Source organism: Callospermophilus lateralis, chromosome 13 (genome assembly GCF_048772815.1).
Source record: "Callospermophilus lateralis isolate mCalLat2 chromosome 13, mCalLat2.hap1, whole genome shotgun sequence".
Taxonomy (NCBI): domain Eukaryota; kingdom Metazoa; phylum Chordata; class Mammalia; order Rodentia; family Sciuridae; genus Callospermophilus; species Callospermophilus lateralis.
The window spans coordinates 72,974,686-72,988,266 of record NC_135317.1 but is presented as its reverse complement, the minus strand read 5'-3'; the positions used below and the strand labels follow the sequence as shown (position 1 = coordinate 72,988,266).

The window sequence follows — 13,581 nt, the reverse complement described above, 5'->3', positions numbered from 1 at the left end:
CCGAACACTTGCATAGCTGCCACTCCAGAACACAGACTAGAAAAATCAAGGCAGAGAGCAGGCCCCAATTTGTACATTAACAGGCCCCACACATGGTCCTTATGTGCACTGAATTTAAGAAATATTGGTTTAAAGATTTGCAGATCAATTGCAGGTCATGAACTTTGAGAGATGAAATATAGTTATAATGAAAATCAATGACAGTTGCAGCCATAATTAGTTGTATTATAGTGTACCTCATGCATAGTCTTCATAATAAAAGCTAACAATTTTTCAACAATCTTCATCTGGACTTGACCCTTGCCTGATAAGTTTCATACTTTTTTTAAACCATGTATCTATGTTATGGATTTTTCAGGAAGTTTTCTGCCATGTCTTTCTCTCCTTTCCTAACTTTCTCCCTTCTTTTTTCCCTTCCTCTCACCTTCCTCTCCTTTTTTTCCTGAAAAACCATTTAGGACCCTTCTTTGTACCTTGAGTAAAAGGTTCAATTAAGGATGGGAAATGGAATGCACTGAGCTCCCAAAAATGGTAAAAAAATCATCACTACAGGAATTCAGATTAGGACTTCTCATAGTCTCCTGCTTCTGCATCTCCATTGCCACCTGAACAAACACATTAAATAACACTGTCAATATCTTTATCACCATTAAGGAGGGTATAGTAAACTACAAAAGTGTAACCCCCAAAGACATGTCCACCTGGACCCTGTGAATGTGACCCTACACAGACAAGTATCCTTGTGGATGTAATTAAGATCTGAACATGAAATCATTCTGGATTATCTGACTGGGAGAACATGCAATGGCAAGTGTCCTTATAGGAAGACTAAAAAAACGCAGACAGAAAATGAGAAGGCACAGAGGAAAAAGAGATGTGAAGATGGAGGCAGAATTCAGAGTGCAGCATCTACAAGCCAAGGAACACCAAAGATTGCTAGCAGACATGAGAAGCTGGAAGAGACAAAGAAAGGTTCCATCTAAGAGCCCTTGGAGAGAAAATGTTCATGCTGATAACTTACTTTTGGAATTATAGCTTCCAGAACTGATTTTGGGGTTTGGGGAGTTTTCTGTTTGTTTGGGGGAAGGGGTTATATGTTTGGTTGTTGTTTGGTTGTTGTTATTGTTATTGTTGGTACCAGGGATTGGACCCAAGAGTGCTTAACCACTGAGCCACATCCCAGCCCTTTTATTTTATGTTTATTTTGAGACAGGATCTCACTAAGTTGCTTAAGGCCTCTCTAAATTGCTGAGGCTGGCTTTGAACTTGCAAAATCCTCCTGCCTCAGGTTCCCACGTCACTGGGATTAAAGGTGGAAGGCCACCATGCCTGGCTTGTCCTCCAGAACTGTGAGAGAATAAATTTCTGTTGTCTCAAGCCATCAAATTTGTGGTATTAGGAAACTTATAAAGGAACTAGAAATGACTAGCCTATCTATTTATGGGTACCCTCATATGTCAATTTAAAAGAGGAAATAATACTGCTGTTCATAAATTTTGCCTATTTTGGGCTTGTTTGTCAAAGCAGAGAGAATCCTTACCAACACAGGAAGAGCTAGACTTGACACATGATTCCTGGAAAACGATTATACAAAAAACTGGCTTTAGAAAATACCACATAGTGCTTGAAAGTATCCACCACCCCAGACACGGGGAAGCTGAGGCAGGAGGATCACAAGTTCAAACCCAGCCTCAGCAAAAGCAAGGCACTAAGCAACTCATTGAGACCCTGTCTCTAAATAAAATATACTGGGGATGTGGCTCGGTGGTTAAGCACCCCTGGGATTAATCCCCAGTACCTAAAAAAAAAAAAAAAAAAGAAAGAAAAAGAAAAGAAAAGAAAGAAAGAAAGTGTCAACCACTAGAGTCAAACTTGAATTCTTGTTTTCCCAATCACTAACCTTACAGCTTTATGCAATTATTTAGCCTTTGAACTTTAGACTGACACATAAGAGCTAAAAAAAAAAAAAAAAATAGCTTCTATTCAGCTCCAACTTTTGTGATTACGTTTGCCCCGTATTTCTTCAGGTTACTTGTCTCTGCTGATTTTCCCTTTCTATGACTCAAAACATGTACCCAAGTCCCAAACTTATATAACTTTCTTCAAAACCCAACAGCAGCAATTAGAGCTTTTATCATGTATTTCATTTTTGTATGAGAGAGACCATGATGTGGGTCAAGCCAGTGTGCACATTACCTATCACTGAAATGACCTTCTGAGTTTAGGAAAATGTCTCTTTGAAGGGGAAGGGTATAGTAGGGCAATGGTATGCATTTCTCATATACTGAATCTTTTTAAATTTTATATATTCAAACCCATTCCAAATCTTCCTTCATTGCGCGTGTTTTTTATTTTATGCTTTAAAAATATCTCTTAGCTTCAGATGATTAAATTCACCCATATCTTTTTATTTTACTTTCCATATATATTCTCTAATGTAATTTTGAATTTATTAGAATGGCATTTTTTCTTTCTTCCAAGCAACCAGTTATTTGTCACAACATGATTTTTTAATAGCTCATATTTTTCTCACCAATTTGAATACTAATACTGCTAACAATAACAGTGTTCTCTGAATGCTTTCTATGTGCCAGAGTTTGTGCTAAGTTTGTTACATGGAGTATTCAGCTTGGTAATATTATTGTCCACGTACTCTAGCTAAGAACTGGCATACTTGGGATTCATACCCAGGTCATTTGACTCTAAAGCTCATACTTTTAACCACTATGCTATTCCTATAAATCACTAGGATCTATTTTTTTTTTACTTAAACGATAAGGAAAATTATTGATGTAACTGGAAATTCAGATGTGGGGTGGGTGGGCTTCATAGTTGACTTGACTCGTGTTCAGTATTACCATGATTTCTTTGGCTCTGCTCTCTTCCATGTGACTTCATCCTCAGCCTGACAGTAAGCTAGATAAAATAGCTCTATACCCATATCCATGCACAAAAATGTCCATCAGAACAGAAAGACGATTATTACTCTCGAAAAAACTACCAGAAGAAAAACAGCTTTCTGAGACACTCCAAGAAAATTCTCCTCAAGTCTTATTGGTCTGAAATGGGCCACAGGCCCATTCCTGTATCAATAATTAGTAAAAAAAAGGATGAGAGTAAATATATTGTGCAAGCTTACATGTAGAGTTAGAGATGGTGTGAGATTTCTTTTGACACGTGGACTGTGTAGAAGTGAAGAGAGCTATCAATAAAGATCAAATTCATCTCCCCAATGCAGAAAATTAAAATAACAGGGGATTTAACAAGCTAGAAGGTAAATCAAGTTTGAAGGCAGTATACTGATATGACAGCAAAGTCACCCAGGCTTTCTCCTTCTATCTCAACGCTTTGCCATCCTCAACATGGACCAAGATTCCTTTGCAGCGACAGCCATCATATCCACTTTCAGACACCAAGGACAAAGGAGTGCAAAGACATAGACTGACTTCTCCTTTAAGGATATATCTTGGAAGTTACATAATGCTTTTCTGCCTACATACCATTGGACAGAACTTAGTCACTTGGCAAAATCTGACTCAGGGAAGCTACAAAATGTAGACTTAATTCCAGATAACTATGAGTCCAGATACAAATCTGGGTTCTACTATTATAGAAGAAGGGCCGAATATATATTGAGAGGATATTCAATATATAATAGAGTACTATTTGCAACAATAGAAACATAAGTTCAATTGGGATTCGGTTCAAGAATAAAAAAAAGAGAAAGAAAGAAAACTAAATGCTGGTTAAGCAACCACCAAAGTGTTCTGCAGCCTTGCTGAAATCATTGGCCCAGCCCTGGACTAACAAGTAAACTGGTGGTATCAGATTCTCTAGATAGACACCCTATGTCACATACCCATTCCCAGAACTTGACTGTGAGTCATCCCAACACAATTCTCATAACTGAGATGGAGTTGGGGTAATTTTCTAAAAAGATAGATTTTTATGTTTTATTTGTAAAAACTCTTAACATATTGAGGATTTAGGCCATTTCAGACCAATAAGACTTGAGGAGAATTTTCTTGAAGTGTCTCAGAAAGCTGTTTTTTTAGTTTATTGTTTATTTTCCCTTTATACTGATATTATTATACTATTGTTTTGACATATAGGAATTTTACTTTTTGTAAGATCAAATATTCAATGACTTCACATATTTTTTACTTTTATATTAGAATGATCTTTTATAACCAAGGATTTAGTAAATATTCACCTATATTATTCTTTTTAAAAATATTTTTTAAGTTGTTGATGAACCTTTATTTTATTTATTTGTATGTGGTGCTGAGAATCGAACCCAGTGCCTCACATATGCTAGGCAAGTGCGCTACCCCTGGGCCACAACCCCAGCCCCCTGTATTATCTTTTTCCTGTAATTGAATTATTTTTGTGTCAGTCAGAATTTGCAATCTGTTGTATTCCAACCCCACTTATAGTGCTTTAACAAATAGGGGACCCATGCTTTTACACTGTCGGTAAGATTGTAAATCAGTACCAACTATTGTGGAAATCCACATGGAGACTCCTCAAGAGACTAGAAATGGAACCACCAAATATGGACCCAGCTATTCCACACCTCAGTATTTATCCTTAAGAATTAAAATCAACATATTATAGTAATACACGCATACCCGTGTTTATAGAAGCACAATTCACAATAGCCAAATTATTGAACCAGCCTAGGTGTTTTCATCAATAGATTAATGGATGAATAAAATGAGATACACACACACACACACACACACACACAAAATGGAGTTTTATTTGACAATAAAGAAGAATGAAATAATATCATTTTCAGGGAAATGGACAGAACTTGAGAACATTATATTAAGCAAAATAAGCCAAAACCAAAAAGTCAAGACTCATATGTAGTTAGGAGAGGAGGAAAATGGAAAAAAATAATAATAAAAAGGTGGGAGGAGATCTCATGAAAATAGAAGGGAGACCAGCAGAAGAATGGAAGGGGGCCTGAGAAAAGGAGGGAAAGGGGAAGTAAACTGACCAAATTATATTGTTATATTGTGTGCAAATATATAACAACAAATCCACTATTATTTATAATTATAATGCACCACTAAAAAATCCAGAGTTAAAAAATTTATAGGGGTTCCTTCTTCTGAGGTAATAAGTTCAGGGCTGTTTGGTTGGAATTCTGAGGTCTTCCAGAATCCAGGATCACTCCACATTTCTATTCCACTATCCTTAATATTAAACTTTTCCTAATGCTCACAAAATGAATGCTACAATATGCATCACCTATGAAGTTTATTTAAAAAGAAAAAGAAAACAAAATATGAAAGCTGCATGTCATCTGAACCCATCTATTTTATTGAGAAGACAGTATCTTTCCTGGAAACCCTATTTGTTAGATTTCTAATTGGCCAGAACTATATCATATAGCCAACTAGAGCAAGGAATCTTGAAGAAATGATATTTTCCTCTGAGCACATTGCCACCCTGAACAAAATCAAATTCTTTTATTAAAGAAAGGGGAATGAATATTGGGAAAGCAACACTGTCTGCCATGATTTTCCACCTAATTTTTGTACATGCTACAAATAAAGAATTAATTTTATTTGTTTAAAATTAGCTAAACAACTTTTCCATTATCTTTATTGAATAAACAATCCTTTCTTCACTGATTTGGCACACAACTACATTATACTTTAAAATATAGAGGTTTTTAAAATAGTTGTTCTAACAATGTTCAGAAAAGAGTATAAGATCTCAGTCCACTTCTACTCTCTCCTCTTTTTAAAATTTATTTACTTTAATTAGGTCTACATGACAGCAGAATGCATTTTGATTCATTGTACACAACTGCAGCACACTTTTCATTTCTCTGGTTGTACATGATATAGTGTCGCACCATAAGTGCAGTCATACATGTACCTAGGGTAATGATGTCCATCTCATTCCACCGTCTTTTCTGTCCCCATATTCCCTCCTCACCCTTCCATCCCCTTTGCCCAAAGTTCCTCCATTTTTCTCATGCCACGCCCCCTGTTATGGATCAGCATCCACTTATCAGAGAGAATATTCAGCCTTTGGTTTTTTGGGAATTGGCTTACTTTGCTTAGCATGATATTCTCCAACTCTATCCATTTACCTGCAAATGCCATAATTTTATTCTCTTTTAATGCGGAGTAATATTCCATTGGGTATATATGTACCACAGTTTCTTTATCCATTCATCTATTGAAGGGCATCTAAGTCGCTTCCACAGTTTAGCTATTGTGAATTGAGTTGCTATAAACATTGATGTGGATGTATTACTATATTATGCTGATTTTAAGTCCTTTGGGTATAGACCGAGGAGTGGGATGGCTGGGTCAAATGATGGTTCCATTCTAGGTTTTCTAAGTAATCTTCATACTGCTTTCCATATTGGTTGCACCAATTTGCAGTCCCACCAGCAATGTATGAGTGTGCCTTTTCCCCCATATCCTTACCAACATTTATTGTTGTCTGTATTCTTGATAACTGCCATTTTGACTGGAGTGAGATGAAATCTTAGAGTAGTTTTGATTTGCATTTCTCCTATTACTAGAGATGTTGAACATTTTTTTCATACATTTCTTAATTGAATATATATCTTCTTCTGAGAAGTATCTGTTCAGCTCTTTAGCCCATTTATTGATTGGATTGTTTGTTGTTGTTGTTGTTGTTGTTGTTGTGTGTGTGTGTTAAGTTTTTTGAGTCCTTTATATATTCTGGAGATTAGTGCTCTATCTGACATGTGTATGGAAAAAATTTTCTACCAAAATGTAGGCTCTCTCCTCAACACATTATTTGTTTCTTTTGCTGAGAAGAAGATTTTTAGTTTGAGTCCACCCCATTTATTAATTCTTGATTTTATTTCTTGTGCTTTAGGAGTCTTATTAAGGAAGTCGGGGCCCAGTCCAACGTGATGAAGATTTGGTTTGGTCCTACTTTTTCCTCTTTTAGGCACAGGGTCTCTGAACTAATTCCTAGTTCCTTGATCCACTCTGAATTGAGTTTTGTGCATGGTGAGAGATAGGGATTTATTTTCATTTTGCTGTATATAGATTTCTAGTTCTCCCAGTACCATTTGTTAAAGAGGCTATCTTTTCTCCAATATTTGTTTTTGGTTCCTTTGTCTAATATGAGATAACTGTATCTTTGTGGGTTTGTCTGTGTCTTCTATTCTGTACCATTGGTCTACATGTCTATTTTTATACCAGTACCATGCTGTTTTTGTTACTACAGTTTGAGGTATTCTGATGATATCGTGATACCTCCTGCTTCACTCTTCTTGCTAAGGATTACTGTGGTTATTCTGGATCTATTATTTTTCCAAATGAATTTCATGATTACTTTTTCTATTTCTATAAGGAATTACAATGGCATTTTAATTGGAATCGCATTGAATCTGTATAGTGCTTTGGGTTAGTATGGCCATTTCAACAATGTTAATTTTGCTTATCCAAGAGCATGGGAGATCTTTCCATTTTCTAAGGTCTTCTTCAATTTCTTTCTTTAGTGTTCTGTAGTTTTCATTGTAGAGGTCTTTCACTTCTTTTGTTAAGTTGATTCCCAAGTTTGTTTGTTTGTTTGTTTGGAGGCTATTGTGAGTGAGGTAGTTTTTCTAATTTCTCTTTCAGAAGACTCATCACTAATGAATAGAAATGCATTTGTTTTATGGGTATTGATTTTATATCCTGCTACTTTGTTGAATTCACTAATTAATTCTAGAAGTTTTCTGGTGGAGTTTTTTGTATCCTCTAAGTATAGAATCATTTCATCAGCAAACAATGATAGTTTGAGTTCTTCTTTTCTATTTGTATCCCTTTAATTTCTTTCGTCTGCCTAATTGCTCTGGATAGAGTTTCAAGGACTATGTTGAATAGAAGTGGTGAAAAATAGGGAATCTCTGTCTTGTTCCAGTTTTTAGAGGAAATGCTTCCAATTTTTCTCCATTTAGAATGATGTTGGCCTTGGGTTTAGCATAGATAGCTTTTACAACATTGAGGTATGTTCCTACTACCCCTAGCTTTTCTAGTGTTTTGAACATGAAAGCATGCTGTATTTTGTCAAATGCTTTCTCTGCATCAATTGATATAGTCATATGATTCTTGTCTTTAAGTCTATTAATGTAATGAATTATATTTACTGATTTCTGTATATTGAACCAACCTTGTATCCCTGGAATTAACTCCACTTGATCAAGGTGCACAATTTTTTAATGTTTTTGTATGCAAGTTGCCAGAAATTTATTGAGAATTTTTGCATCTATGTTCATCAGGGATATTGGTCTAAAATGTTCTTTCCTTGATGTGTCTCTGCCTGGCTTTTGTATCAGGCTACTCTCTCTTCTTGGAAAGGGTATAGAGAATAGGCTATCCTGTGGGATTTATGTTCATATATACTCCCCCAAACTATAGTGAGAATCAGGATAATAAATTTTTTTAAAAGAGGGCAGGAGGTGCATGTAAAAACCAAAGGCCAGGATTTATTATATCGTTCACATAAAAAGTAAAACAAAACTTTCCTATTATCAGTGACAGGTCACCGAGTTGTCAGAGAGCTCTTCAGTCTCCAGCACCCGGGTCAGAGGTGGAAATGTTAGTTAGCAGCCATGGGATTGCATAGCTCTTCTGTAACCTAGTTTATTTATCACCCTTACTAAAAAAAATCTACCAATCCCTCTTCAATGAACTCTATCTTACAGCATACCCCATACCTTACCCCTTTAATGCCCTGATGTTTTCCCCTCAGAAGTTCAACACAGCAGGATAACTTAGGGGTTAGTGAAAAATAAAACTCAAAGAGGTAAGAGAACCATAGGGATTACAAAGCCTACCAAAAATCAAAATGAGCTCTGTCCAAAACTGAAATGAATTGCCTTGTTAACCCATTTCTTTAATCTATCACTTAGGAAAAACAGCTCATCCTCTGATTGCTCCTTATTCTGCAAGCAAGTTTGCTCTGGATGGATTCTTCTCTTCCCTTAGGAAAGAATATTTAGTGACCAAGGTCAATGTGTCAATCACTCTGTGTATCCTTGGCCTCATAAACACAGGTAAGGTTAAAGTACTGGAATAAATAATCAATAGTTGGACTATCTGCCTTACCACTGTGGGTCAAGGGTGGTAATGGGAGGTACTGTAGTCCCTGACACATGAGTAATGCAACAAGAAGCAGTGACTGACAAAGCACAGAGCACTCTCATTTAATGAAGCCTTCTGTCACTTGTGGAGTCTCTTACCACTCTTTGACCCTCCTTTCCATTCTGACCACCAAGTTTATTGAGTGACACCACATTCATCATCTTATCCTTCCCTGAATATCTTATGCCTTCATGGACTCTCAATGGCCATTATATTTTTCTTCTTGGTACTAGGAATGGAACTCAGGGCTTTGTGATTGGTAGGAAGATACTCTACCACTGAACTATATCTTCAGTCCTGTTTTTCATTTTTATTCTGAGACAAGGTCTCAAACTCTTCCAGGCTGGCCTTGAACTTGTGATCCTCCTGTTTCAGCCTCCAGTGTAGCTAGGATCTGAGGCCTGTGCCATCATACCAAGCTTACTTTTTTTTTGGGGGGGGGGGTGCAGGTTAACCAGGGATTGAACTCAGGGGCACTCAACCACTGAGCCACATCCCTAGCCCTATTTTGTATTTTATTTAGAGACAGGGTCTCACTGAGTTGCTTAGTGCCTCACTTTTACTGAGGCTGGCTTTGAACTCACGATCTCCTGCCTCAGCCTCCCAAGCTGCTGAGATATATGTGTGAGCCACCGTGCCCAGCCCCAGCTTACCTTTTATATAAGACTATTTCTCTTAATAATATAAACAGTAATAAGACATGCTGATGACATAAGCCCTTAGTATCTACTAGTCCTGAGACATACACAATAACATTTTTGTAGTATTCTTGCCAAGAATGTATAACCTCACCCAACTCAGAACTGTGGACAAACTCAAATTGAGGGCCATTCCTCAAAGCAACTCATCAGTACTGTTCAAAAGTAACAGAGTCATGAGAGACAAGGAAAGACTAAAGAACTGTCATAGATTGGAGAAAAAAAAAAAAACAAGAAGAAATTTCTACTAGGTAAAATCCTGGATATAATCTTAGAACACAAAAAAGACATTAGGAAAAAATAAGTTCTGTGACTTAGTTAATTTTATTATATTTATTCTTGGTCATTGCACAATAGTCATGCATAATGTGACAATTAGGGTAAGTAGGATGCGGTATATAAGGGGACATTTGGTACAATTTTTTACAAGTTTTCTCTAAGTCCAAATGCAAATTTATCTAAAATGTGCATCAGATGTTAAAAGAAATTTGTATTTAAAGAGTAATTGAGTAGCAGTTATAGAACGGGAGAGACAGAGGCACAGAGTCAAACAACAAAGAGAGGCAAGACAGGGAAGCTGTATGAGGATGACATGAAAACTTGGAAGGAGAGAAAAAGTAGCAGTAGCATTTCTTCTCAGTGAGAGTGGGTAATGCTAAGAAAGGAGATAACACCTGGGCTGTATCTTTCCCTTGACATATCAGTAAGCCATCACTCTATAGCTCTCTCTTTTTGCTCACTGACACTTCCTGTTAGCTGCTGGGTCATCATGTGACTTCTGTCCTTATTCTGTCCTCCCTGTATTAATGCCCCACTCCAACCAAAACACCTGAGACAGGAGCACTCCCAACTGATCACCTCTAACTACCCCACAAATCTCTATCCAGGGAGGCAAAGCCTCTATTAGAACCACGTTCTCTCTAGGACCAACAGGCTCTAAACATACCCAGCTCTTGGTTCAGGCACTGGCAAATAGCCCTGGCAGCTAAGCTATTGCTGCCTGCAGTTCTTCAATCATATAGACTCTACTAGTCCTGGATAACCCCACTCTTCCTTTGTCATTCTACAGAAACAGCCATGCAGGCAACTTCTGGGATATTCATTGCAGAAGCAGCTCCAAAGGAGGACTGTGCCCTGGAGATCATCAAAGGGGCAGCTCTGCGGAAAGAGGAAGTATACTATGACAAATCAATCTGGACCTCTCTCCTGCTAGGAAATCCAGGGAGGAGGATCATGGAATTTCTCTCATTAAGGAAATATAATTTTGACAAATTTATAAACAACTAGTAATTCCCTTAGGACTGGCCATGGTAAGGGATCTTGGGATGTTCTGTCCAGTATTTCTTCAAGCTCTATCCATGAAAGCATCTTCCCAGAGGGATAACTAGAGCACTTCCAGAGACATGCAAGTCACAGGGTACATCTCACAATTGGAATAAATTTCTCTAACATGTGCACAGTGGAAATTTAATTGTAATAAATGTCATGAACCACTCTTCAGCCTACATTTGTGAAACTGATAGTAACAATAGGTATAATTACAAGGTAGCTATATCCAATTTACCTCGTATATGTAATAATATTATGATGCTTAATACAATATTAATTATAATAAAGGTCACATAAACTTTATAAAATCAAAACTGATAGCTATAACTTGAGTCTCTTCAGTATGATTCCTTTCAAACCATAAACTACAAGTGAAATTTTTCAACATTCATCTCTTATTTTGTGGTCTGAACTTTTTATTTATTCCTGTATTGAAGAAACCATCTCCTACTCATTATTTAGTGGGCATCATATCTTTGTCATTTCTGTGTATTTCATATACTCTTCATATTATTATACATTGTCCCTCTGAAAAGGAAGACACCTGAACATAAGTCACTCAGGCAAACTCAAGTGGTAAAGTGGTCCCTAGAAACTTGAGTCACAGAACTTAGGTTGGTATATTTTTTTCACAATCCACTAAGCATCTATATTTTATATGAGAATTCTCAAAGTATATTGGAAGTTTGGAGAAAAGGGGTTGGAGCTCAGATCCCACCACTAGCTCGTTTAGTCATGCATTCATTCAACAAACATTGCTAGGCATCACCTGACTACAACCAAATGGGAAACAAATCATCAGCTATACTGACAACTCAGAAAAGCCCTCTATTGGTCAGGACCCAATAGGTGAAAGATGGCACCCACATGTTGGATGATTTTAGTAGAATCTAATAAAAGGGGACTATTTACAAAAGTGTGAGGAAAGCATAGGTAAATCACAAGCAATAGTGTAATATCTCAGGGCTAGTTATAGCTCTTTCTACCCAGAGGTCTATAGACACAAGAGGACAGTTACCAGAACCCAGGATAGAGAGACCTATTTGGAGAGTGCCACATGACAGGAACTGTGGCATTGGCTAGGGGATGTAGTCACCAAAGACCATGAAGAAGGAAACTGGGGGAATGGACACCCCAGCTTCACTCTTTCCCCCCTTTGATCTCTGACCAGTGCTTCCCATTAGCTAAACAGGGGAACAAAGGAAAAAACTGGTGTAGACCATACTGTTCAACTTCCCATGCACCAAGCAGTGTGGAAAAGAATGGAAAGGATTCTAGAGGGATGGATGGAATATGAAATAAGATCAATAGATAGATAGATAGATCAATAGATAAATAAATAGATATCCAGCATAAGCTCAACACTCCCAAACATAGGATCCTGCTAAGTGATCCTGAAACACAGATATTTTGGGGAAATTCCCTTTCCTGCTTCTGAATTTAAATGCCTAGACAAAAACATGGATTAGAGTCTACTGAAACAGCTAACCACATATACAAGAAGCTGGAGCAAAAAGTGTGTGAATATGGCTAGTCTTAGATAGGGGTCCTCTCTAGGTCATGTTCAATGCAAGGCAGTAAGAGAAGCCTGACCACACCTGAGTGCAAGACAAGACACCAAAAGTATGAAGTCTGGTTTCCAACTAGATACCATGCTTAAATACAAGCAGGCACCGCTGTACACTAGTAACATGCAGTCTGATAGACATCTCAGTTTCTAATCAATCAAATCAACACCACTCAATTTCTTACAGAAATGAGGCTCCCCCTTCAGAATGAGAAGAAGAAGGATGGCAATTCCTCTTATGAAGGATGGAGACAATATTATAACTGAGTTATAATTTGCTTGGGGACAGGTAACACCTGTCTACAAGAGCCTTTTCCCAGCATCTAAAGGGGAAGATCTATAAAAAGTAGGTCTGAGAACTGAAACCATCTACACCCACGTAGCTTATCATCTTCACTAACGTGACATTAAAATTCCAATGTCGGGCTGGGATTGTGGCTTCCTTGCACAGGCAGGACCAGGGTTCAATCCTCAGCACTACATAAAAAGTAAAAATAAATAAAGGCATTGTGTTGTATCCATCTATACCTAAAAAATAAATATTAAAAAAAATTCTATTGTCCTTTTCAGTGTGACTTTACTATTCCAAGAAACTCTGGTCTAGTAAGATAAATGTAAAAAACCCATTTAACAGTGCTCAGCTTTTCAATAGATAGCATCAAATGACTGCTACTCCTAAGTCTCCCTGGATCCCTCACTTCAAAACCGTGGCTATACTGTGCTCACCAATCTCAAACTGCTATATTATGATCCTTACACAATACTCACCACGCCACCTTGCTAAAGCCCCACTTTAAACTAAATGCCAGTACATCATAACATTCAGACTTTGCCCTCCCCATTCTGGCAGAGT

General features: G+C 37.3%; 1 protein-coding gene across 2 annotated transcripts in view; it reads left to right on the top strand.

The window, feature by feature from the left end:
* The window catches only part of Hsd11b1 (hydroxysteroid 11-beta dehydrogenase 1), a 61,169-nt gene extending 47,943 nt beyond the window's left edge, over positions 1–13,226 (top strand). For both annotated transcript variants that reach the window (XM_076872974.2, XM_077105074.1), the window contains 2 exons: positions 8,903–9,046; positions 10,902–13,226. In XM_076872974.2, the coding sequence (XP_076729089.1) occupies positions 8,903–9,046; positions 10,902–11,119 (362 nt within the window). In that variant the 3' untranslated portion in view covers positions 11,120–13,226. The remainder of the gene's footprint in view (positions 1–8,902; positions 9,047–10,901) is intronic.
* The last annotated feature ends 355 nt before the right edge of the window (positions 13,227–13,581 follow it).